This window comes from Triticum aestivum, chromosome 1B (assembly GCF_018294505.1).
Source record: "Triticum aestivum cultivar Chinese Spring chromosome 1B, IWGSC CS RefSeq v2.1, whole genome shotgun sequence".
In the NCBI taxonomy this organism is placed as follows: Eukaryota; Viridiplantae; Streptophyta; class Magnoliopsida; order Poales; family Poaceae; genus Triticum; species Triticum aestivum.
In genome coordinates this window covers 20,946,343-20,973,256 of record NC_057795.1, presented here as the reverse complement: position 1 = coordinate 20,973,256, position 26,914 = coordinate 20,946,343, and the positions used below count along the sequence as shown (strand labels likewise).

The 26,914-nt window shown below is 44.7% G+C and overlaps 2 protein-coding genes across 3 annotated transcripts; both read right to left on the bottom strand.

Moving 5' to 3' along the window:
* Nucleotides 1-296: 296 nt before the first annotated feature.
* LOC123104490 (uncharacterized) lies at nt 297-2,009 on the bottom strand. 2 transcript variants are annotated; one of them, XR_006450374.1, is made up of 3 exons: nt 1,693-2,009; nt 430-1,590; nt 297-345 (listed from the first exon to the last, which is right to left on the bottom strand). XR_006450374.1 is itself a non-coding variant. In XM_044526357.1 (2 exons), exons 1-2 carry the CDS (start codon nt 1,969-1,971, stop codon nt 499-501), a joined length of 1,371 nt encoding a protein of 456 aa, XP_044382292.1. In that variant the 5' UTR covers nt 1,972-2,009; the 3' UTR covers nt 297-498. The 2 variants fall into 2 exon arrangements, 1 of the variants encoding a protein (XP_044382292.1); XM_044526357.1 differs by having other exon boundaries at nt 297-1,590.
* A 1,215-nt stretch (nt 2,010-3,224) lies between these two features.
* On the bottom strand, nt 3,225-7,858 carry LOC123104482 (replication protein A 70 kDa DNA-binding subunit E). The gene is made up of 2 exons (XM_044526348.1): nt 7,476-7,858; nt 3,225-4,700 (listed from the first exon to the last, which is right to left on the bottom strand). Exons 1-2 carry the CDS (start codon nt 7,763-7,765, stop codon nt 3,401-3,403), a joined length of 1,590 nt encoding a protein of 529 aa, XP_044382283.1. The 5' UTR covers nt 7,766-7,858; the 3' UTR covers nt 3,225-3,400.
* Nucleotides 7,859-26,914: the final 19,056 nt, after the last annotated feature.

Sequence of the window (26,914 nt, the reverse complement as noted above, 5' to 3'; positions counted from 1 at the left end):
AAGCTGATCTGATGCAACACTAGGAACCCAACAGTCTTGGAGTGAAAAAAGAGAAAGTGAGAATGTGGAGCACAACAATAGTTTTGAAACAGTTAACATTTTTTACAACTGAGCTAGTGAGCATTGTGTTGACTAATTGCCAATCATAACTGGAGAGGTCTCCTGTGTTGATGCGATCCCTATAATCAATATCAGTTTAGGAAGCTAAACTTACCAACACAAGGACAGGGGCAATGCTCGTTTTAATGAAGTTATAACTTTAAACTACCGGACCAACAAATTTTGGAAGCCAGCGATTTTGAGGTCGAAATATAAGTACTTGTTAAAAACTCCGTGACTTCACAACTGCAGAAGAAAATAAGCCATCAACAAAGATAAAAAAGTGCATACTGTGACATGGAGTAATTACAGAGTGGATTCTCAACATACAGGGTGTAGAACTCAGTACTTCATTACGGTTTGTATGAGATGCATTTCCATCGCCATGCTTCTTCTTGGTTAACTGTTCTGTTGGATGCCTCCACCACCATAATACCGTTTCGTTGTCTGCCTAGAAAACTCTGCAAACGTCATGCCTTCTTTCAGCCTTGACGACAGCGGGGGGATTTTCTTCAGAATTTCTTGCATCAATGTATGTTCACCACAAGACCCGGCTGATTCCATGTGATCACTTGAACCATCTTCTTCATCGGCAGAAGAGTAACCCGAGAAAGGCAGAGTTTTGTCCCAAGACGGCTGTAGGAAGACTACGAAAGTCTCCCGGCTTATGTTTGGCAAGCCTAAAGGTCTACTGACAGCATGAAGCGTAGATCTCAGCTTCCCCCTTGACAGGATGCCTGCTGCCTCCCCAACCTGAACAATGAAGCTCTCCTGGGAGCATCTCACCGAGAATATCCTCCTTTTATCGAAGAGCTGCAGGTGTGAGTGCCCATCAGGAAGAGAGCATTCTTCGCTGACCGGGCATTCCTGTCCGAGAGCAGAGCGCAAGAATAGTGGCGCCGTTAAGACTGTCAGCACTCCGTAGTCGTAGTGCCACTCTTGCCATAAGTTCACAAGAGAAATAAAACTATTTTCTTCTGCTGATTTGAGACAGGATCCATCTTCTGATCCTGGCATTTGACCTGTATCCATGTGATCTGATACAGGTCTTGCTGCTGCTGCTGCTGCATTATTTACCAAGCTTTTCCTCTTTGTGCTGCTCCTCTCCTTGATAATCCTGCTATCCAACTCGGAGTGGTAATGGATGAGCCTCGCCTTTGCGCTCCCAAAGTCGGTAATGCTCTGCTCCAGCTGATTGCCACCGATAACAATGTCGCAGGCCCGGGCAACCAAGATGCCAAGCTCCATCATGCACAGACCCAGCTCCTTGAAAAGCTCACCAAGGTTCTCAATATCATCACCATCATCACCACCCTTGTTCTCCCCAAATCCGTCGACACCGGCGATTACCTCCATGCCTCCGGTGGTTTCAGTGGTCGACTCCGGGGAGTGGAGCTTGCCTGAATCATGGTCATGCCTTAGGAGCTGCGCGAAGGAGGAGACGGACCTGTCGGGCTTCTTGAGGGGAACGTCGCTGCCCAATCCGTGCTTCTGCAATGGAAATCGCTATCAATCCACGGCCGCCGCACTGCAATCGCAGTTTGGGGGCAGGAGGAGGAGGGAGATGAGACTACAGAGGGAGGGGTTCGTCACCTTGAGGAGGCGGGCGCGGGAAGGGTTATCCATGAGGGCGAGGCGGCGGGCCAGGGGGAGGAGCCGGCGGCGGAGGGCGGCGGCGCGCGGGACACCGGAGACGGCCAGCAGGCCGGCGCCGCCCGGGCCGAGCGCGGCCCAGACGGTGGCCAGGAGGCGGCGCCGCCGGCCATCGGCGTCGCCCGCTGCTGCCGCTTCCGGCGAGAGCAGGAGGAGGAGGAGGTCGGCGAAGGGGATCTCGTGGATGTCCAGCGGCGTCGCCGGCGCCGTCTCCGCCATGGTGGGGTCGAGCCCGGAACCTTCCAGTCCAGGGTGGCCCAGCGTGTTGCTCTTTCCTTGACTTTTTTCAGTCTTTGTTTAAATTTACAGGATTATTATCTGGCGAACGTTCGCTGGAAAGGGTGGCCAATGAACATGTCTTCGCAGTTTTAGTTGCAACATGAGATGAAACCTGTGGTAGTTTTTTTTCTAAGTCTTCCATGCGAATTAGAAAAAAATGGCATGTGAATCTGAAGAAATTGCCAGCAAAAACGTTTTCGTAAATGTCATCTGTCTCAACTTAAAAATCAACACGAGACCAAGATGCCGACATGTGGGTCCGACCTGTTTCTCCTGCGTGGGCCAATGGACAGGACGGCGCACATCAGCGCGGCCGAAGTTACCACATGACGATGGCCCCGGCCGCACCCGTGGTCTATCTGTCATGGACACCCGAGGGACGTCGCCCAGGTGCGCGCCACCGTGCAATGGATGGCGTGGAGGGCACTCTCGACCGCGAAAGCTCTCAGGAGACGGGTACTCAAACATTCTTTATAGGAGTAATATATCGCTCTTAACAAAAAGTCGCCTTCTACTCCCGAGCTCATTTGAGCTCAGGATGAACAATAAATTCCAAAAAAAAATGTAGACAATTAAAAAAATTCTGAAATTTTTGGTGCAAACTTTTGACATATTTTGTTAGTGCTTGCAAATTTTAATCTCAAAATAACATTCGTGGAAGTCTTTCGAGAATAACATTTTGGGAGTGTCGATTTTCTTTTACCACGACTTTCACAAATGTTATTTCAGCATGAAAATTTCCAAGCACCGAGAACATTTGTCACAGTTTGCACAAAACTTTCCCTTGGCCCCGTCGCTCATCGGACTATGGCGTGCCGTTGACGCAGGAACACATAACACAAACAAACAAAAATAGATAGATCGAACCCTACAAAAATCTTAGGAATGACAGAAGAAAGACCATGAGCCCATCAGTCAAAAACAGAACAAGAGTATAAAAAAAAAATCAAAATATCAAAAGAAAAACAACACGAGCATATATAAAAGGCGCACACTGATGAAAACGTAGCCTGATGTTACTCAAGTTACTAGCAAGCAGAGGTTGGATAGCACGGAAGCTGAGGCCATATGAAACCAGAAGAGGATGAGGCACATGGCCCCATACCCACCGTCGTCCACATAAATGAAATTCCACACATTGTAGCACCACTCAAAGCAAACTTCATATATAGGTTCATATATAAATAAATATAACTAAGTTGACAAGCATAGTTGTCTGGCAGCCTCCGACGCGAGGCTGCCTAGTTGCAGTGGATCATCGGTGAGCCAGCCCTCGCTGCGCCTGTTACATCCGCAAAAACGTTAGCTCCTCCTACATGATTCTTGTTCCTAACAGTGGAGCAGCAGGAATCTGTGGAAGATAACCTGCTCAATACCAATAGCTTGCGTCACCACCGGTGCTCATCATGCTGCCATAGGCTGATGGTGGGGTAGACAAAATCTGTGGAAGCCGATATGCCATGTGCCGGTAGGTTGCGCCACCGGTGCTCATCATGCTGCCATAGGCTGATGGTGGCGTAGAGATGTGTGGAAGCTGACCTGCGAGGGAGCGCAGATAGCTTGCGCCACCCGTGCTCATCATGCTGCTATAGGGTGGTGGTGGAGTAGAGAAACGCGGAAGCTGATCCGCGGGGCGCCCGTAGCTTGCGCCCCTGGTGCTCCTCATGCTGCCATAGGAATTGTTGGAAGTTCTAAAAGGTGCCTGCAGATTTGTGGGACGACGGGCGGTTGGGGCCAGGCCACCTTGCTGCCATGGAGTTGGGGACGAACCGCTCTTTAACAGGTTGCCGATCGCCCCTAGGAGATGGCTCGTATTCGGCGACTCCAACTTCTCAGCCTCAACTATGCTGCGCTTCGTCATTACACCATGCCCCTCGACTCTCAGCTTAAGTACACACTGACGCCCAAGGATACCCTGCATGATTTCCTCAAATTTTACACCGTCTTTCTCGACATCTTTTATCATGAGGAGTTCTTGTGCTGTGTAGCCAATTATTTCCTCGGCAGCCTGCTGCAAGACTGTCGCATTGGTTGAACCAGTATGGTCACTGATTTGGCAGTTGAGCATGTACCGGTACTCGCAGGTCTGGGACCTCCAGAGGCATCTGGTGCACCACCACCCATCACCATCAACTTTCAGCTTGTTATTGCATTTCTCACCGTCGAACATCAAGGCGCAAGATGGGTAGCAGAAGGCACCACTGTCTACCTGTGAAACTGCAGCCACAACCGTGATCAAGTCAGGTTGACTGGACATCCTAAAGTTCTCATCCTTGATCTGTGCAATGGTTCGGTATGTATTGCCGGTACAGTCGAAGCCTTCCCAGTTTGTCGGAGGAGCCGCGAGCCCCTGGCCTTGATTCCTCAGTGAAAGCTGCTGCATCTTGGCATCTATTGTGTTCTGGGCTGACACTAAATCATAAAATCCACGCAGATTGTTCACAGCATGCTCTACCCTTGGAGCACGAGACGAACCTGCCAAGCCTTGATCACGAGAACATGCTATGTTGGTAACACCTTGCTGAACCTTTGAGATCATGTCAGGCCTATGTATGCCCAGTCTATCAGAATAGCATCCGTTCTTCGGGTCACTGACCTCATAGATTGTGGGACTCCCGATCAGCGTGCACTCAGCTTGCAGTATTTCGAGCTGGAAAACAACGAAGACCCTGAACAGCAAATTAAAAGAATACACAACAGAAAATATTATATAATTGTGGACGGATAAAACACACATAAGTAGTTCAATCGAAAGAAAAGTTGCGTGGAAGTGGAATAGACTGCATTGACAAAAACAAAACCGTTAAATGAAAATCAACAAGAGCAAAGGAGTAAACAAAAGAATTGAACCAGAAATAACATGCATGTAGACTATGATAATTGATAAAAACAAGTGAAAACTCGCAAAATAACCAGTAAAAGTAAAATCAATCTGTAGCTCGGAAATTTGCAGTCTTAAGAAAAATAATCACAAAACAACATATGTACACCATTACAAACTAAGACAAGGTATTTATAAATTTGTCCATTAGTCCCTAGCACTTAAACCTGTAATAGTTACAAGATTTTCCTATTCATAGAGTGGTGCATGTTGTTGGGACATACCCTGGACCAACTCTCTCTCTCTCTCTCTCTAACACAGACGAAGAAGAAGGAAGGAGCACACTGATTTTTTTCCGGTGCACAAATGCCCAACTCTCTCTCTCTCTCTCTCTCTAACACAGACGAAGGTGAAGGAAGGAGCACACTGATTTTTTTTCCGGTGCACAAATGCCAATGCTGCACGAACGGCGCCATGCCACGCAAACGGCAATTTCTTTTCAGGGAACATACGCCGCTCGGCAACAAATCGTAGCACTTACATGGGAGATTACATGCCCTGGAGACTAAATCGGGCTACTACTCCTCATGGTGAGCGCACACACGCACTTGAAGACTACATCTCTCCTCAGGCTCCTCACTGATGGCCTCACAGCCGAGTACAACTTATATAGCAATACAGGAGGGAGGGTTTTATACCTGTGCGCACACACCCACACGCTGACACGCATGACCAGGCCACTAGCACACGTACAAAGCTAACCAACTAACCCAGCCGCACTACCAGCACGACTCACACAGCGCCAGGACTCAGCCGGTCCTCTCGCCACGGCTGCATCACATGCACGCACGCCATGCACTAACAGCCCACACGGCCACACCGCAAGCAACTCGCCACGACCATATCCGCGGCCACGCACCAGCACCTGGCTCGACGCGCACACACACGCGTGGCTTATGTCTAAAACTCTCCCCCTAAGCCACGAACACACCACGCGGCCTGCCAGCAGGAGCCCTGACTCGTCGACGACGTCGGCCATTGACTGAACGGCCACACGACCCGTACGTGGGTGCAGCTGTTTGTTGCCAGCTCCCGCGGACGGCTCGGCCTAGAGCAACTGACTGTGATCAAGATTAATGCTTACAGTCTAGTGTTAGGCATAAGCCACGCGTGTGTGTGCGTGTCGAGCCAGACACCGGTGCGTGGCCGCATCGATGGTCATGGCGAGCGTGTCTGTTGCTTGCGGTGTGGGCTGTTAGTGGATGGCATGCATGCATGTGATGCAGCGATGGCGAGAGGAGCGGCTGAGTCCTGGTGCCGTGTGAGTCGTGCTGGGAGTGCGGCCGGGTTAGTTGGTTAGCTTTGTACGTGTGCTTGTGGCCTGGTCATCCGTGTGGGTGTGTGTGCACGCGTATAAAACCCTCCCCCCTGTATTGCTTGTGTGAGATGGTATGAGTCGAGTCATAGCGGAGCCAGAGATGAAGTAGATGTAGTCTCCGTCGGAACCGTGGTATGCGCCCACTGCATGTGTGAAACTCCATGTATTGTTCAAGTCGTTGTGACAAATAAAGCCACGATACTTGGGTTCATGTGCCGCAGCGTTTGTCGCCGGGAAAATTATGGTGTCTCCTTTGTCTACCTCTGTCCGGCGTTTGTGTCGCCGGGAGGCCGCTCGGCGTGTGTGACCGAGAAGGGTTAATTTGACCCAACACATGTTGTTAAAAACCAAAGGAACATTTACTCTGGTAAATGAAGAGAACCTGCGAGATCGGAGACACCAAGATAACTCGAGGAAAATTGCAAAAAAATATTTCTGGTGGTAGTTAAAAAGCAGGTCCTCAGATTAACACTTAACGTTATAATGTTAGTTTGTTGATTAAGTTATAGTGTTAGAGACGTATTCCTAGAAAAGTATACGATCTACAGAAGGAGATACAAATACACTTAACGTTATAGTGTTAGTTTGGTGATTAAGTTATAGTGTTAGAGATGTATTCCTAGAAAAGTATACGATCTACAGAAGGAGATACAAATTGTGTACTAGTTGAAAATCCATGTGGGCTATTAAAAATTACTTGTTACTAATATTGATGTTGTCTTGCCTAAGATGGCACCACACTACCGTTTTTTTTCTTCCAGTTAACGTTAGTACTCCCTCCGTCCCAAATTAAGTGACTCAAAATGATTCAAGTTTGTACTAACTTTAATACAAAATTGAGTCATTTTTGAGTCACTTATTTTGGGACAGAGGGATGATTAAGTTATACTGGAGTATTACAGAAGCATTTATGATGAAAAATCTAGTCTTGGTGTTTTCACATGAGCCGCATGTTCATCTGTATATCTAGTTGTTAATGTGATAATAGTTTTTGCTTTCATGGACTTTGCGACGAGAGACAAGTCTTTGTAAAAAAAAACTTCTCTTTATTGGATTTTATGACAAACAGTAAAAAAAAAAACTCACGCATGAACCAGTTAGACTTAGACTTAGACTGGATGCGAAACCCTCACGCGTGATTAGAATCACGGCAACACGCACAAAAACCTTGCAAAACCCTAATCCATCTAGCACCGATCGATGCGGGGAGAGGGAGTTAACGATCCGTCGCATGGTGATCAGTACCTTAGGTTCGCGGCATAGCTGTATAGGTAGTCGAGGACTCGGACAACGGAGCCGGCGCGGAGGAGGCCGGCGGTGACGAGGCCGTCCATGGTGACGTCCAGCACCGCCTCCAGCGAGTGCACGCCGTCGGAGAGCACGAGGCCGAACTGCCCCGTGCCGGCCACGGTTCCCGCCGGCGCTGGCCCCGGCGCGCCCACAACCTGCAGCACGGCGCCCATCACCTGCCCCAGCCCCGACACCAGCGCCGCCACCGCCCCGTGCGTCAGGTCTGCTGCCATCCCTCCACCCATCGCCGGCCGGGCTGCGAGGAGAAGGCGATCGCGAGGAGAGTGGGGGGTAGGTTTCAGGGGTTGGGATTGGGTGTCTTCTCAAGTTGTTGGGACGGTTAGTTATTTGATTTGACGAGGCGTGCTAAGCGGTGGGGAGCAACCGTCTCGTGGCCAGATAATAAGATATACTAGCTAAGTGTCCGTGCGTTGCCACGGACTAATAAATATATATATACAAAGAGAAAATTCATGTGACATGAGAGTCAAAGGCCATTTTTATGGGATGATATCTCATGGTCATGATCTAGCAGGCACATACATCTCGTCATTGTCTTTCTTCCACACTCCATGTCCTACCATGCGACACTCGACTTCCTTCTCCCACCATGCATGCTTTTATCTCCTATTTCTCCTACCTCTACCTTGCACGACAGTACCAAGTTTCTTGTCCAACTATCATAATCTTCTCCGGTAGGGCACCCTCTTAGATTATTACTGACTTGTACATGTTGCAAATAAGATCAACGAAAATGGATACTAAATTTCTGATGAGAAATGAGAATTCAGGGCAATATCTTCCCAAGAAAATAATAATTCCAAGACAATCTTTTTATACCTTCTGTCAACATTGTGACACACATTCCACACAATAAGCATGCAATGATGTTGATACTTGATTAATTGTCAATATATGTCTACAGTAAAGATAACTTTACTCAAAACATGTTTTTCTAAGAAGGAAGGATAATTCATATTAGAAAAAAAAGGTTTGGGTTCATCCCACCAATGTTTCTCTTGTGCAACTCATCTCCGCACCTGCTCACGAGATTGGCCTGTCTCGAGCACACCACTCCCACACACCCTCACAAGAGCGGCACAACCAATCTCTGAGTGCCACTGACACACATGCATGGAGCGCTCACTCCAAGCCCGACTATACACATTCCCACTGTAGCCGAATTCAAAGAGAATCAACGGGGCATCATCCACTGCTTTCTCAGGGTCCTATTCATCATGAAATCATAGACCAAGATATTCCTCCCATCCATTTTTTAGGGAAAGGATTTTTCTCGATGTTCCTCTCATCTTCATGGTAGTAATAACCTAAAAATGCCACCAGTCAACTCCGAAGAACATGCAACATTGTGAGAGTCAAAGTCATGGTCAGTCAACTCCGTCAAGAATTTCAAATTATGTGCTATCCAATACATACTTGTTGCTGATGGAACGACCACATGGATAGCTCCTACAATCTTCATGCAGGTTGCACAAAATTACGCCATAGGAGGTTTTAAACCTTCAATGGGCCACCCTTGGCCATCCAGCCGGTGGTTTTCCATCCTTCCTTACGCCTGACGTCTTGTGGAACCAGGCGCATCCCAGATCCACCGCCTTCCATTCAGGTCACCACACAGAGGGGAAAAATAGAGTAGGCGGTGTCGCGGAGGAGGAGGCGGTGGTTTTCTATGTCACTGGTGTTTGTGTAGTTGTGCGTTGGAACTTCACAACGTGGGGAGGACGAGGAAATGGGAGAGCAGATTGTCGATGGTGGCATGGGAAAAAGAACGCGGTCTTGGGAGGGGGTCGGTGGCTAGAATTGGAAAGGAAGGAAACCTGATTGTGTTTCACTTTATTTTGTATATGGAAGTTATCGTATGGTTCATGTATGGCAACAAGTCCTATAAAAGAGAACCAAGGATTGATTGATGATTGTGTTTTATTTCATATGGAAATCGATCTGTCGGGGCTACATGTAAGTGCATTGTGACTAAGGAAGGATCAATAGATTGAATTAGATTAGAAAAAAACCCAGCAGAAGGGTGGAGTTATTAATTAAGAAAAAAGTCAGTAGTGGGAGGTGGGATGAAATAAAGCCGGACGAAAATAAAACCTGAGTACCAGGCTACCAACTGCTTCATTAGGAGTAGAGATATCAAGGAGGATAGGATTGAGAGAGGAGTTGGCGGCGTACTGTTTTTTTCTTTTTCGAGAGAGGAATCAAATAACCCATTCTCATATAATAGTAATGATTTATGATTGATCAAAGATTGATCGTGATTTATTCATTTCCATATAAAAGTTACCAAATACTACCCAATTTTTTATGCTTGATTAAAGATTGATCATGAATTATTCCATTCCATATAAAAGTTACCGAAAATTGATCTTATTGGCATATAAATTTGGTTTAAATAGATCGTGGGTAAAATTCCGTTATTTGTTTCCTTAAAATTCGTTATTTTATTTCCTAAAGTAAATTGCATTGATGGGAGGAATCAGTTGATTTAGGTAAGTTAGGAAAGTTAGACCTGTGATCTTTTGTATCTTAGGAAAGTGTTGGTTTACAAGGAAAGAATGGAGACGAAAATAAACCCATAGAAAAGGGGTGGGGGAGGGGGTGGGGGTAATTTGATGGAAAAAAATCGGTTGAAAATAAACCAGTTAAAAATAAACCGGTTGAAAGTGGGGGGGACTATTCAACCAAGTCGTCCATTAGGAGTAGAGATTTCAAATCATGTGCTATCCAATACGTACATGTTGCTGATGGAACGACCACATGGATAGCTCCTACAATCTTCATGCAGGTTGCACAAAATTACGCCATAGGAGGTTTCAAACCTTCAATGGGCCACCCTTGGCCATCCAGCCGGTGGTTTTCCATCCTTCCTTACGCCTGACGTCTTGTGGAACCAGGCGCATCCCAGATCCACCGCCTTCCATTCAGGTCGCCACACAGAGGGGAAAAATAGAGTAGGCGGTGTCGCGGAGGAGGAGGCGGTGGTTTTCTATGTCACTGGTGTTTGTATAGTTGTGCGTTGGAACTTCACAACGTGGGGAGGACGAGGAAATGGGAGAGCAGATTGTCGATGGTGGCATGGGAAAAAGAACGCGGTTTGGGGAGGGGGTCGGTGGCTAGAACTTTGGAAAGGAAGGAAACCTGATTGTGTTTCCCTTTATTTTGTATATGAAAGTTATCGTATGGTTCATGTATGGCAACAAGTCCTATAAAAGAGAACCAAGGATTGATTGATGATTGTGTTTTATTTCATATGGAAACAGATCTGTCGGGGCTACATGTAAGTGCATTGTGACTAAGGAAGGATCAATAGATTGAATTAGATTAGAAAAAAACCAGCAGGAGGGTGGAGTTATTAATTAAGAAAAAAGTCAGTAGTGGGAGGTGGGATGAAATAAAACCGGACGAAAATAAAACCGGAGTACCAGGCTACCAACTGCTTCATTAGGAGTAGAGATATCAAGGAGGATAGGATCGAGAGAGGAGTTGGCGGCGTACTGTTTTTTTTCTTTTTCGAGAGAGGAATCAAATGACCCATTCTCATATAATAGTAATGATTTATGATTGATCAAAGATTGATCGTGATTTATTCATTTCCATATAAAAGTTACCAAATACTACCCAATTTTTTTATGCTTGATTAAAGATTGATCATGAATTATTCCTTTCCATATAAAAGTTACCGAAAATTGATCTTATTGGCATATAAATTTGGTTTAAATAGATCGTGGGTAAAATTCCGTTATTTGTTTCCTTAAAATTCGTTATTTTATTTCCTAAAGTAAATTGCATTGATGGGAGGAATCAGTTGATTTAGGTAAGTTAGGAAAGTTCGACCTGTGATCTTTTGTATCTTAGGAAAGTGTTGGTTTACAAGGAAAGAATGGAGACGAAAATAAACCCGTAGAAAAGGGGTGGGGGAGGGGGTGGGGGTAATTTGATGGAAAGAAACCGGTTGAAAATAAACCGGTTGAAAATAAACCGGTTGAAAGTGGGGGGGGGGGACTATTCAACCAAGTCGTCCATTAGGAGTAGAGATTTCAAATTATGTGCTATCCAATACGTACTTGTTGCTGATGGAACGACCACATGGATAGCTCCTACAATCTTCATGCAGGTTGCACAAAATTACGCCATAGGAGGTTTCAAACCTTTAATGGGCCACCCTTGGCCATCCAGCCGGTGGTTTTCCATCCTTCCTTACGCCTGACGTCTTGTGGAACCAGGCGCATCCCAGATCCACCGCCTTCCATTCAGGTCGCCACATAGAGGGGAAAAAAAGAGTAGGCGGTGTCGCGGAGGAGGAGGCGGTGGTTTTCTATGTCACTGGTATTTGTGTAGTTGTGCGTTGGAACTTCACAACGTGGGGAGGACGAGGAAATGGGAGAGCAGATTGTCGATGGTGGCATGGGAAAAAGAACGCGGTTTGGGGAGGGGGTCGGTGGCTAGAACTTTGGAAAGGAAGGAAACCTGATTGTGTTTCCCTTTATTTTGTATATGGAAGTTATCGTATGGTTCATGTATGGCAACAAGTCCTATAAAAGAGAACCAAGGATTGATTGATGATTGTGTTTTATTTCATATGGAAACCGATCTGTCGGGGCTACATGTAAGTGCATTGTGACTAAGGAAGGATCAATAGATTGAATTAGATTATAAAAAAACCAGCAGGAGGGTGGAGTTATTAATTAAGAAAAAAGTCAGTAGTGGGAGGTGGGATGAAATAAAACCGGACGAAAATAAAACTGGAGTACCAGGCTACAACTGCTTCATTAGGAGTAGAGATATCAAGGAGGATAGGATCGAGAGAGGAGTTGGCGGCGTACTATTTTTTTTCTTTTTCGAGAGAGGAATCAAATGACCCATTCTCATATAATAGTAATGATTTATGATTGATCAAAGATTGATCGTGATTTATTCATTTCCATATAAAAGTTACCAAATACTACCCAATTTTTTTATGCTTGATTAAAGATTGATCATGAATTATTCCTTTCCATATAAAAGTTACCGAAAATTGATCTTATTGGCATATAAATTTGGTTTAAATAGATCGTGGGTAAAATTCCATTATTTGTTTCCTTAAAATTCGTTATTTTATTTCCTAAAGTAAATTGCATTGATGGGAGGAATCAGTTGATTTAGGTAAGTTAGGAAAGTTAGACCTGTGATCTTTTGTATCTTAGGAAAGTGTTGGTTTACAAGGAAAAAATGGAGACAAAAATAAACCCGTAGAAAAGGGGTGGGGGAGGGGGTGGGGGTAATTTGATGGAAAAAACCGGTTGAAAATAAACCGGTTGAAAGTGGGGGGACTATTCAACCAAGTCGTCCATTAGGAGTAGAGATACGTTTGACTTGGGCTAAACTCTACTGGATATATTCTTTTTTTTTTGCGACTGGATATATTCAACTGGCCAATTTTTTTTGGTTCCGCTTGGGTATTATTTGACCAGTGTGTGTTGACAAGAAAAATGGACCAGCGTACGTGTGGTTTGGACCGGAGTGTGGATTTGTTGTACTGAAATACCACATCAAATTCTTTTAGCCTCTTCTCAAAAAAAAAAAATCAAATTCTTTTAGCCGCATAGTACTTGCCCAAAATTGAGAAGATGAAGGTGCATGATAGAGGTGGCTGGTACCATGACAACATCCAATATGTATCCTAGCTGGGCATCTACGGAAGAATATATCCCAACCTACGCTCTACTTTAGTGATCTATAAACGCTCTTATATTTCTTTAAAGAGGGAGTATTGATGAAAGCAATTGTTTTCTCCTAGCTGAAAGTGGCATTACCATAAAAATATGTATCCTACACATGAGCTACTTGCATATCAATGGAGTAGCATGCTTGGTGTAGGTGTGACTTACCCATCATCATTGGCATGACGTTGGCCTAGGTGTAGCATGCTTCGTATTGCTTGTGGGTGTGCACAGTGGCAAACCCAGAAATAAAATAGAAGGTGTACACACTTATAAAAAAAGAGGTTTATTTTGATTTGGTCAGATGGGTCTTGAAAATCAGCTAATTATTACATGATACTAAAAAACATTCCAAAATTCTGGGTGTGCCATGGCACACCCGCTAGATATGCCACTAGGTGTGCGTGGTGGGTGTGGTTGCTAATCCTCGTGACTAGTGTTTCAATAGCTGAATGGTGTGGTATCCGGCTTCTTTGCCGTTTCTTAATACGATGATATGCTTGCTTATGCGTATTATAGAAAAAAAATATCGATGGAGAAATGAAGCTTATAAAGCACACTAAAATTTTGAAATCTAAGAGCACTTAGCACTGACCATGCACTCGGCAAACTCTAGTTCACCAAAATAGTGTACTCCCTCCGCAACGGTGCATTAGGCATATGTGACGCCCCCGATTCAATCGTACACTAATCATACACGCAAACGTATACGATCAAGATCAGGGACTTACGGGAAGATATCACAACACAACTTTAAAACAAAATAAGTCATACAACCATCATAATATAAGCCAGGGGCCTCGAGGGCTCGAATACAAGTGCTCGATCATAGACAAGTCAGCGAAAGCAACAATATCTAAGTACAGACATAAGTTAAACAAGTTGCCATAAGATGGCTAGTATAAACTGGGATACATATCGAAAGAGGCGCAGACCTCCTGCCTGGGACCCTCCTAAACTACTCCTGGTCGTTGGCGGCCTGAACGTAGTAGTAGGCACCCTCGGTGTAGTAGGGGTCGTCGTCGACGGTGGCGTCTGGCTCCTGGGCTCCGACAGTTGGTTGCGACAACCAGGTATAGAAAGGGGGGAAAAGGGGGAGCAAAGCAACCATGAGTACTCATCCAAAGTACTCGCAAGCAAGGAACTACACTACATATGCATTGGTATCAATGAAAGGGGAAGTATATATGGACTGAACTGCAGAAAGCCGGAATAAGAGGGGGATAGCTAGTCCTATCGAAGACTACGCTTCTGGCATCCTCCATCTTGAACCAGTAGAAGAGAGTAGATGGTAAGTTAACCAAGTATCATCGCATAACATAATCCTACCCGGCGATCCTCCCCTCGTCGCCCTTTGTGAGAGCGGTCACCGGGTTATATCTGGCACTTGGAAGGGTGTGTTTTATTAAGTATCCGGTTCTAGTTGTCATAAGGTCAAAGTACAACTCCGGACCGTCTTTTTACCGGGGATCACGGCTATTCGAATAGATAAACTTCCCTGCAGGGGTGCACCACATTACCCAACACGCTCGATCCTTCTGGCCGGACACACTTTTCTGGGTCATGCCCGGCCTCGAAAGATCAACACGTCACAGCCCCACCTAGGCAGAACAGAGAGGTCAGCACGCCGGTCTAAATCCTAAGCACGCAGGGGTCTGGGCCCATCGCCCATTGCACACATACACGTTGCGAGGGCGGCCAGTGAGCAGACCTAGCAACACTACAAGGATTCCGGTCTATTGCAACAAAATTTATTGCGACAACTACGCTTTGTTGCAATAAAACACAATATTACCACAAATTCTACGATTGTGGTAATAGGCCGCACATATTGCCATAACCTAGCTTGGTCACGATAAATACTAACTTTGTTGCAATAGAGGCCTCATATTGCAACAAACTACATCGGCGTTGCAATATGGTAGCGGTATTGCGACAAACAAATTCCGTTGCGCGAAGGCAGCCATTTTGTTGTAATAGAGATTAGGTATTTCAACAGAATAATTATTCGTGGAAATATTCGGAAAGATATAGCAACACGGCATGACGTTGCATTAGTTACAAATATTGTTGCAAAAAAGTGGATAACTATTGCAACAAACTGCATCGACATTGCAATATGGTAATGATATTGCGACAAACAAATTCTGTTGCGTGAAGAAGCCATTTTATTGTAATAAAGACTAGGTATTTCAACAGAATAACTATTTGTGGTAATATTCGGAAAGATATTGCAATACCGGTGTGACATTGCATTAGTTACAAGTAAAACAGTAGAAAAATGTATTATTTGAATTTTTATATATTAAGTTATGATTGTTGCAACCTTTAAGGAATAATTAATTTTTTAAAATTGCACCAATTTTAATTAACCAAACCAGTAAAAAAAAGTTTATAAATGGGTAGAACACACTTTCTTGATAGGAATACATATTTTATTTGTTAAATTTTGATTTGAAATCACTACAAGGATACCCCCTATAAAGCAACACAAATTCCACAACGTTTTGAGTATATGTTACAAAATTCGGTGTAAATACACATATAAGCGTTGCCGCTCATGACCATGCTGTAGTACACAAGTTGCAACAGAACATGTACATTGCCTGATATATGTTGCTAATTATATTTGTTATAATTTGGCGCGGAAATATTTGCTATCCGTTCGAGCAAAACCAAATCGCGTGAAGTCCCTCTCTTTTATTCTTGGATATGGATTTATATCAGGTCGATCTAGGTTATTTTCTTTAGGGCTAGATTTTTTTAGGTGATCCTTATGGTAGATCGATCTAGGTCTCTTCCTCCAACTATGACACAAATCAATAATGGAATCTCCTGTTGTTATTTTTTTGAGAGAGAAATGAATCTCTTCTTGTTGAGCGATGGCGGAGATGGGCCACAGTCAGCCGAGACCATTGACTGGGCGTAAGAAAAAGTCCCAGCCCGCTGTAAAAATAAATATCTTTCGATCTGGCGCACAACCCGCTCCTAATCTCTAGCTGGGCCTCACATCTTAGCCCAAATCGAGAAAAGAACGCACCGCAATGAGCTTCGGACGAGCTATTTGAATAGGCCATGCTACTTTATCTACTATTTGAATGAACGCATCTCCAACGTATCTATAATTTTTGATTGCTCCATGCTACTTTATCTACTGATTTGGATTATATTGGGCTTTATTTTCCACTTTTATATTATGTTTAGGACTAACCTATTAACCGGAGGCCCAACCCAGAATTGCTGTTTTTTGCCTATTTCAGTGTTTCGAAAAAACAGAATATGAAACGAAGTCCAAACGGAATGAAACCTTCGGGAACGTGATCTTCTCACCGAACGTGATCCAGGAGACTTGGATCCTACTCCAAGAAGTGCCAGAGGCGGTCACGAGGGTGGGGGGCGCGCCCCCTACCTCGTGGGCCCCCTGACGCTCCACCGACGTACTCCTTCCTGCTATATATACCTACGTACCCCCGACAGATCAGGGACGGAGCCAAAAACCTAATTGCACCGCCGTACCTTCCTGTATCCACGAGATCTCATCTTGGGGCCTGTTCCGGAGCTCCGCCGGAGAGGGCCATCATCACGGAGGGCTTCTACATCATCATAGCCCCTCCGATGAAGTGTGAGTAGTTTACTTCAGACCTTCGGGTCCATAGCTAGTAGCTAGATGGCTTCTTCTCTCTTTTTGGATCTCAATACAATGTTCTCCCCCTCTCTCGTGGAGATCTATTCGATGTAATCTTCTTTTTGCGGTGTGTTTGTTGAGACCGATGAATTGTGGGTTTATGATCCAACTTATCTATGGAAAATATTTGATTCTTCTCTGAATTATTTTATGTATGATTGAGTTATCTTTGCAAGTCTCTTCAGATTATCCGTTTGGTTTGGCCAACTAGATTGGTAGTTCTTGCAATGGGAGAAGTGCTTAGCTTTGGGTTCAATCTTGCGGTGTCCTTACCTAGTGACAGAAGGGGTTGCAAGGCACGTATTGTATTGTTGCCATCGAGGATAACAAGATGGGGTATTTATCATATTGCATGAATTTATTCCTCTACATCATGTCATCTTGCTTAAGGCATTACTCTGTTTTTAACTTAATACTCTAGATGCATGCTGGATAGCGGTCGATGAGTGGAGTAATAGTAGTAGATGCAGAATTGTTTCGGTCTACTTGTTTCGGACGTGATGCCTATATACATGATCATCGCCTAGATATACTCATAACTATGCTCAATTCTGTCAATTGCTCAACAGTAATTTGTTCACCCACCATAGAATATCTATGCTCTTGAGATAAGCCACTAGTGAAACCTATGGCCCCCGGGTCTATTCTCATCATATCAATCTCCATCACTTTATTTACTTGCTTTGCTTTTACTTTTCACTTTGCATCTTTATACCAAAAATACCAAAAATATTATCTCTATCAGATCTCACTCTCGTAAGTGACCGTGAAGGGATTGACAATCCCTAATCATGTTGGTTGCGAGTAGCTATCGTTTTGTGCAGGTACGAGGGACTTGCGCGGGACCTCCTACTGGATTGATACCTTGGTTCTCAAAAAATGAGGGAAATACTTACGCTACTGTGCTGCATCATCCTCTCCTCTTCGGGGAAATCCAACGCAAGCTCAAGATGTAGCAAGAAGGATTTCTAGCGCCGTTGCTGGGGAGGTCTTCGCAAAAGTCAACATACCAAGTACCCAAGACGTGAAGGTCTTCACAGAAGTTCGTCATGCATACCGAGAGAAGTGGTCGATCGACCTCTCCTTCTCCAAGAGATTGATCGAACAACAAGTTTTCGTATTATCTATCTGACGCTACTGACTACATACATATACAATATGTAAGATCTCTTACAATCCCCTAGCATTTGAAATCAACATCCACATGGTATTCTCCGGCTTTATTGATGACGTGGTCAAGAAAGAATCCCGCCAATTCCTCTTGAATTGCTTTCATGCGATCTTGTGGTAGGAGTTCATTCCGCATCTGCCACGTCTAATTTGAAGATGGGGGTTAATACATATATATGAATGAAACTCAACAGAAATGATGGTGTAATAAAATGAAATTGTGAACATTATTGCTTACGCACTTCGTATTGTCTTTTAGAGTAGCCCCGCTTATTTTTCAAAGTCGCGTTGTAGATGAACTCGCACACGTAGTATCCACAGTAATTATTCTCTTGTTCCTGCCACAAGCACTTTACGAAGAGGTCAATTAAACTGATAATGAAGCATTATAAATGGCATTGATGAAAGTATAGCTATAGGATCAACGGGAGATGCACACAACTAGCTAGCTAGTAATACTTACTTTCGGGTATGTATATCGCAGCTCCTTCGGCAGTCCCGGAGCTTCTGCCGTGAACTGTTTCCAAACCCTGCAAGACAAAGAAAATAATTATTATTACTTGAGATATCAGGAAATGAACAAAAAGTTGCTGATATGGTGCGATAATGATCGATTGAACTTACTTGTTGAGCATTTTAGTCATGTCCGCATAGGTTTCGGGATCTTTTTGTCTCAAGTCTAAGATGGTTACTAGTCCCCGCTCAAGCTTAATATCCAGAAGAACATAGTGGAAGCTGCACACACATGCATAACTCATCAATTACATTACTATAACCTCGCTCGAGTAATAAGGGAAACCGAATATGCACACGACAGTAACACTCACTCGAAGTTGTAAGGAAAGAGTATTAAATCTTTGTTTTGATTTTTGATCAACGATTGTAACAAGTTGGCCTCGGCCTCTTCGGCATTCTTTGTAACCAGAAATTCATCTATGATATTTGTGTTAATGAATCCAATATCATACATTTCTTGTTTTTTGCACTCGACGATCTTCAATCTGCATAATATAGTGAGGATAATTAATTATAAATACATGCAATGAAAGAGCTGAGCTATATATAGAGACTTAATGACAAAAATAAAGACAGTAGCAAAAGACCGTTAATTTATTGAGGGCCTTTTGTTTGAAGAACTCGAAGAACTCCTCAAATGGAACAGGCAACAAATCAGTTCCAACGAGGTCGTGCTCCTCTTTAATTCTCAGATACAAAGTATTTGTCCCCCTAGACTCTCTGCAGGTTTTCATGTACCAATTATGGAATCTTCGCATCATCGTTGTTAGAGATTTTTCATCTTTGATGAGAGGCTTCCCGTACTCGTATCTGTGTTCGTCCACCTTCAAGAAATTAGAATGTACATCGTCGAGCAGGTAATCTCCAAGATTGCTATAACCGGGCACCATCCCGGAGCATTAGCGACGATGTCGCTAGACATAGTGAGCGGGGGGAACGATTGGTTCGCTTGTTCGCCGAGCTGGGCAATTTTTTTCCCAGCTGCTCGTCGTTCTTTTAACCTTTGATCACTGACAGTACTTCCCGACAGCGATGCTTCTTGATATGCCTTTTGAGTAATGCGCTCATAGTTGGTTTTCGGTGGAGACTTTGGTGGTTTCCTCAGGGCATCGTAGTGCGCTTTGCTTTCACCGGATCTACCTTCTCCTCCGGAGGTGGATGTCTCTTTGCTTTCAACCCTTCAAAGAAGTCCTTCACTTCGGTCCGCACGATCTTCACGTTTTCCTCCTCGGTCCTCTCATACGGTAACTTCTCTAGAGGCTTGAGAGGTGGACCATGTCTGTATTGCCTCCCGCCTCTGGCTGTACTGCTAGACGCTGGAGCAGACGGAGCGGCTGCGGATGTCTTCTTTCGTGCTTGCTTATGAGGCAGAGGAGAAGGACTACGACGCGCCGGAGCAGCCGGGGCAGCGGCGGGTCTCTTCCGCCCTTGCTGGCGAGGCGGAGAAGGAGGAGGCTGCTGGCTGCTTGAGCGTGCCGGCGCAGGCGGAGAAGGAGGCGGAGTGCCACCACGCGCCGGAGAAGGAGGCTGAGTGCCCTGATCGTCAGTCGCCGGAGGAGGAGCCGGTGTTGGAGGCGGAGTGCCTTGACTCGCCGGAGGAGGAGGAGGAGGCGGAGGCGTCCAATTCGGAAGGTTGATGAACTCCTTCCGCCATAGGCATGGAGTCTTCAGAGCAGAACCCAGCGGAGTCTCCCTCCGTTATTTCATCCACCGTCACCCTAGCATATCCTTCTGGAATCGGACGACAGTGAAAAGTTGCGCCGGGTTCAGAAGGTCGAATAGAGCCGACAGCCGCCTTGACTTTTAAGTTCTGCCATTGCGTCATAAGGTGGCAATTTTGAGACTCCGTGATAACATCCACGGGGTAGCTAGCAGGAGCCATCAAGACATGCTCCGGCTGAAGCAGCTCGGTGGAAGCCACGCTGCTTCTCCGCTGAGATGGCGGGGTAGCTTCGGGGGAAGCTTCGGTAGTTCATTTGCTGCGATTTGCTTCTCGTTCCTCTATCGCTTGTACCCTTGCGTGCAGCGCCTGCAGTTCAGTCTGCTGCACTTTCTTCCTCCTCTCCTGGCATTTGTAACCGCCTGCGTCCGAAAACCTAGCCTTCCATGGAACGGAGCCTGGCGTGCCTCGTGTGCGTCCAGGGTGCTCAGGATTCCCGAGGTCCATTGTGAGCTCGTCGTTCTCTCTGTCTGGAATGAACGTCCCTTCCTGTGCTGCATCGATATAGTGCTGAAGCCTCTTGACTGGTATTTTCATTTGTTCGTTCGTCCAATGGCACTTCCCTGATACAGGGTCCAAGGTTCCGCCAGCCCCGAAGAACCAAGTCCGGCAATGATCTGGCCAGTCCATTGTCTCTGGTTCGATCCCTTTATCAAGAAGAACATTCTCAGCCTTGGCCCACTTAGACCGGGCTTTGAGGTAGCCACCTGACCCCGTGCGATGGTGAAGCTTCTTCTTCGCAGCATTTTGCTTCTTTGTCGCCGACATCTTCTTACTCTTTTCCGATGTCTTGTGGGCTACAAATGCGGGCCAGTGATATCTGATCTTCTCATATTTGCCGATGAATTCTGGTGTCTCTTCTTTGTCGACAAACTTTTTTAGCTCATTCTTCCACCTCCTGAATAGGCCTGCCATCTTCTTAAGAGCATGAGACTTGATTAATTGCTCTATAACTGGCTTCTCCGGATCCTCCTCTGGCGGTAGGGTGAAATTTTCCTTCAGCTCAGTCCAATGATCATCTTTCTGCATATCATTGACATAAGACACCTCAGGGTCTTTGTTCTTAGGCTTATACCATTGGTGGATGCTGATCGGGATCTCGTCCCTAACAAGAACCCCACACTGAGCAGCAAATGCATCCTTTGTCCGGATGGGTTCAATCGGTTCGCCGTCGCGCGTGATTGCTGTGATCTCAAACCTTTCATCCGAGCGCAACTTTTTCTTGGGGCCTCGTCTCTTTACCAAAGTTGTGCTCGATCCGGAGGGCTAGAAAAAAGAAGAAAGATAAGAGTTAACTAACATGTGTACATATACCAAAACAATGAATGCATCAATTAGCTAGTCATCACAGGCTTAACTAATATATATACCTGGCCGGACTCGGTTCGGTCACCGGAGCCGTCATCACTGTCTCCTTCTTGCACCATCATTGGGTCACCGGAGCCATCATAATCATGTCTTTCCTCCTCCATTCTTCGATCACCGTAGCCTGCTTCTTCACCCTGTTCTTCCAGACCATCATTGTCGTTAAGATACGACAAGATATCACCTCCGGCTAAGATTATGTCCCCCAACACCTCTTCTGCTTCCTCGTCTCATATGTGCTCCATTGTTTCTGCAAATATTACAACATGGCAATTATTACACAAACATGACAGTAGGTGGATATATTAGTGGCAAACATAAACGGAGCTTATTCCGGGTTTGGGGTGGTCTCAGCAACGCTTCAAGGGTAGGGGTGCGGCCGGAGAGGTAGGGGACCGAGCTTATTCCGGGTTTGGGGTGTCCTCGAGAGTTTTGGTCGAGCGAGAGGGCCGGGGGGTTGCTCCCGTGGTATAAGTTATCACGGTCGAAGTTATCTGGGAGGGGGTTATATCGACAACTACGACATACATACATGGGAAAATAATGTTATCGGGAGGGGGTAGGTCGACCCCCCCTCGTGTTGAAGTTATCGGGACACGGGGTATATCGACAACGACATACCCGATAAAAAATAAGAAGAAAAAAAGAACAAAAAAGATAGGAGAAGAAGAAAGGAATAGAGGAGACGAAGAAAAAATAGAATAATAGCTATTATTCTATTTTTTCTTCTTCTCCTCTATTCCTTTCTTCTTCTCCTCTTCTTTTTCTTCTTCTTTTTTCTTCTTATTTATTTCTCCTCTTCTTCCTCTGCTCTTCTTCTCCTTTCTTCCTCTTCTTATTTTCCTTTTTCCTCTCATTCTTTTTCTTCTTCTTCCTTTCCTAGCTAGATATATAAAACTTTTCTAAAAATGTTGGTTGACTTTTCTATATATAAAACTTTTCCATGGATCATCATTTCTCATATATATCGAATATATATCCATAGTCATATATAAAAACTTTCTATATATGAACAAAAAACTTTCTATGAACAAAAAAACATTTTTGACATATATATTTAGCATATTCTAAATTTTCCTAACTCTTTTACAACCGGAAAAATTACATATATGAAAAAACATTAATACACATATAAACAAAAAAAATACATATATGAACAAAAACATGCTCTGAACATTTTTTTTATAATTGTGAACATCTACATACACATAGCCACATACATACACATATACATATTATATATATATATATATATATATATATATATATATATATATATATATATATATATATATGAACAAAAAAATTAAACTAATAAAAATGAAAAAAACCAGAGCCGCATAGCCACATACATACACATATACATTATATATATATATGAACAAAAAAATTAAACTACTAAAAATTGAAAAAAATAGAGCCGGGACGGCGCGGCGGCTCACAGCGAGGGCGGCTAGCGATGAAGATGGCGACGGCGGGGCGGCGAGCGCGTCGGCTAGCGGGGGCGGCGCGCGCGTCGGAGCAGGGGAGCTCGAGGCGGGGCGGCGCGTGGGGACAGGGCGACGGCGACGAGGAGCGGGCGGTGACCCGTTGGGGCAAGTGCGCGGGGCGACGACGACGGGGAGCGGGTGGCGACGGCGAGCACCGGCAGCCTAGCGGCGTCGATGAGCTCGGTGTCGTCGGGGGCAAATGGTCGATGAAATTGAAAAATTCCTATGTCCTGCTTATATACACAGAGTATTGGTCCCGGTTCGTGGCACCAACCGAGACCAATGCCCCCTTTATTCCTGGTGGGTGCCACCAACCGGAACCAAAGGCTAATTTTTGGCAGCTCGAAGGGCGGGAAGCGGCGGCCTTTGGTCCCGGTTGGTGGAACCAACCGGGACTAAAGGTGGGCATTGGTCCCGGTTCATGGCACAAACCGGGACCAATGCCCCCTTTAGTCCCGGTTGGTGCCACCAACCGGGACCAAAGGCCTTGCGTTGTCCGCGGCCAAAAGTTTAGTCCCACCTCGCTAGTTGAGAGGGGCTCGGAGTGGTTTATAAGCCCCACTGTGGCTGCCCTCTCGAGCTCCTCTTAAATGCAGGCTTACGGGCCTAATGTCACACTATGTTGTCTATGGGCCTATTGGGCCTTCTGCGGGCCTGAATCCTGGCCCAGGTTGGGTTTCTAGTCGTATTCAGGCCGTGGTGGCCCAATAGGTGGCAGTTTTTTTTATTTTTTTCCAGTTTTTTGTTTTGTTTTTTGCATTATTTCTTTTCTTTTGTTTTTTGCTTTATTTTTTAGTTCTTTTTGCTTTTAGGTCAGAAAAATTATAAACTTTCTGTTAGTGCCATTAGTTTTCAAATTTGAATAGTGAAAATTTGAATTCTTTGAAATTTGTGTGAATCACAAGTTTGTGATTAACTTTGCTATAAAAATAGTTTTTTTTCATTTTTGTTTTGTTTTTTGCATTAATTATTTACTTTTGCTTTTTGCTTTATTTTTAATTCTCTTTTCTTTTAGGTCAGAAAAATTATGAACTTTCTGTTAGTGCCATTAGTTTTAGAAAAATTATAAACTTTCTGTTCTTGCCATTAGTTTTCAAATTTGAATTCTTTGAAATTTATGTGAATCACAAGTTTGTGATTAACTTTACTATAAAAATATTTTTTTCCAGTTTTTTTGTTTTGTTTTTTGCTTTATTTTTTAATTCTTTTTGCTTTTAGGTCAGCAAAATTATAAACTTTCTGTTAGTGCCATTAGTTTTAGAAAAATTATAAACTTTCTGTTAGTACCATTAGTTTTCAAATTTGAATAGTTAAAATTTGAATTCTTTGCAATTTGTGTGAATCACAGGTTTGTGATTAACTTTACTAAAAAAATAAGCATAGATGCGCCTATAGAGAGAATTCAACCTAAATCCATAATAAATTTCTATGAATTTCAGAGAAATTCAGTATGAATTTAGGTCAAATTCCCTGTATAGGGGCATCTATTTTCACTTTGAGAGGAGCTCAACAAGGCAGAGAGGGAGGGGCTTATAAACCGGTGTGAGCGCCCTTCGATTGGCGAGGTGGGACTAAACTCTGACCGCAACGAGGACCAACCCTTTAGTCCCGGTTTGTGGCACAAACCTGGACTAATGGTCATGGGCCAGGGGCGAGGCGCATTGGTCCCGGTTCGTGCGTGAAACCGGGACCAAAAGGTCCAGACGAACCGGGACCAATGGCCCACGTGGCTTCCCTCTTGAGTGTTCTTGGTGAGAACATAGTTGACAAGGAGCGAACCGAGATTAATGGTATTACGAGGGCCTAACCATAAGACATTAAAGCATTTCAAATGAACTCTGAAAAAGTTGAAAGTTGGCATGGTATCATAATTTTACCCACATAGCATGTGCATGTACAAAACGGACAATGGTATCATACTCATCTGTTACAAAGTTGGCATGGTATCATCATAATAGTTGCGGGAGAAAGTCTTCACTTTTTCTTTGCTTGTGTCATTTGCTTATTGCGCCATAACCATGGATAATCTTCATCATTCATCAGGATGCTTGGGTCGGCCTTGACTTTGAAGGGAGGAATTTCATGAAACTCTTCATAATCTTCAGACATGTCTGTCTTGCCCTCCACTCCCACGATGTCCCTTTTTCCTTAAAGAACTATGTGGCGCTTTGGCTCATCATATGATGTATTCGCTTCGTTATCTTTTCTTTTTCTCGGTTTGGTAGACATGTCCTTCACATAGATAACCTGTGCCACATCATTGGCTAGGACAAACGGTTCGTCAGTGTACCCAAGATTTTTCAGATCCACTGTTGTCATTCCATACTGTGGGTCTACGTGTACCCCGCCTCCTGACAGATTGACCCATTTGCACTTAAACAAAGGGACCTTAAAATCATGTCCGTAGTCAAGTTCCCATATGTCCACTATGTAACCATAATATGTGTCCTTTCCCCTCTCGGTTGCTGCATCAAAGCGGACACCGCTGTTTTGGTTGGTGCTCTTTTGATCTTGTTCAATCGTGTAAAATGTATTCCCATTTATCTCGTATCCTTTGTAAGTCAATACAGTCAAAGATGGTCCCTGGACAACAAGTACATCTCATCACAAACAGTCTTGTCACCTCTGAGACGTGTTTCCAACCAACTGCTGAAAGTCCTGATGTGTTCACATGTGATCCAGTCTTCGCACTGCTCCGGGTGTTTGGAGCGCAGACTGTTCTTGTGTTCATCAACATACGAGGTCATCAAGGTAGAGTTCTATAGAACTGTGTAGTGTGCTTGAGACCAAGAATATCCGTCCCTGCATATTATTGAGTCCCCTCCAAGCGTTCCTTTTCCGGTCAGTCTCCCCTCATACCGCGATTTAGGGAGACCTATCTTCTTAAGGCCAGGAATGAAGTCAACACAAAACCAAATGACATCCTCTGTTGATGGCCCATGGAGATGCTTCCTTCTGGCCTAGCGCGGACGGACATATGTCTTTAGGACTCCCATGAACCTCTCAAAGGGAAACATATTGTGTAGAAATACGGGCCCCAGAATGACAATCTCGTCGACTAGATGAACTAGGATGTGCGTCATGATATTGAAGAAGGATGGTGGGAACACCAGCTCGAAACTGACAAGACATTGCGCCACATCACTCCTTAGCCTTGGTACGATTTCTGGATCGATCACCTTATGAGATATTGCATTGAGGAATGCACATAGCTTCACAATGGCTAATCAAACATTTTCCGGTAGAAGCCCCCTCAATGCAACTGGAAGCAGTTGCGTCATAATCACGTGGCAGTCATGAGACTTTAGGTTCTGAAACTTTTTCTCTGCCATATTTATTATTCCCTTTATATTCGACGAGAAGCCAGTCGGGACCTTCATACTAAGCAGGCATTCAAAGAAGATTTCCTTCTCTTCTTTGGTAAGACGTAGCTGGCAAGACCTTCATACTGCTTTGGAGGCATGCCGTCTTTTTCATGCAAACATTGCAGGTCCTCCCATGCCTCAGTTGTGTCTTTTGTCTTCCCATACACACCCAAGAAGCCTAGCAGGTTTACGCAAAGGTTCTTCGTCACGTGCATCACGTCGATCGAAGAGCGAACCTCCAGGTATTTCCAATAGGGTAGGTCCCAAAATATAGATTTCTTCTTCCACATGGGTGCGTGTCCCTCAGCGTCACTCGGAACAGCTAGTCCGCCGGGACCCTTTCCAAAGATTACGTGTAAA

Excerpts from the sequence above, each read along its gene's own strand:
- LOC123104482 (XM_044526348.1), bottom strand. The coding sequence starts at position 7,765 with ATGGGTGGAGGGATGGCAGCAGACCTGACGCACGGGGCGGTGGCGGCG. Across the intron at positions 4,701-7,475 it reads AGCTATGCCGCGAACCTAAG|GGTCTTCGTTGTTTTCCAGC; the intron begins GTACTGATCACC and ends TTTGCTGTTCAG.
- LOC123104490 (XM_044526357.1), bottom strand. The coding sequence starts at position 1,971 with ATGGCGGAGACGGCGCCGGCGACGCCGCTGGACATCCACGAGATCCCC. Across the intron at positions 1,591-1,692 it reads CCCGCGCCCGCCTCCTCAAG|AAGCACGGATTGGGCAGCGA; the intron begins GTGACGAACCCC and ends TTTCCATTGCAG.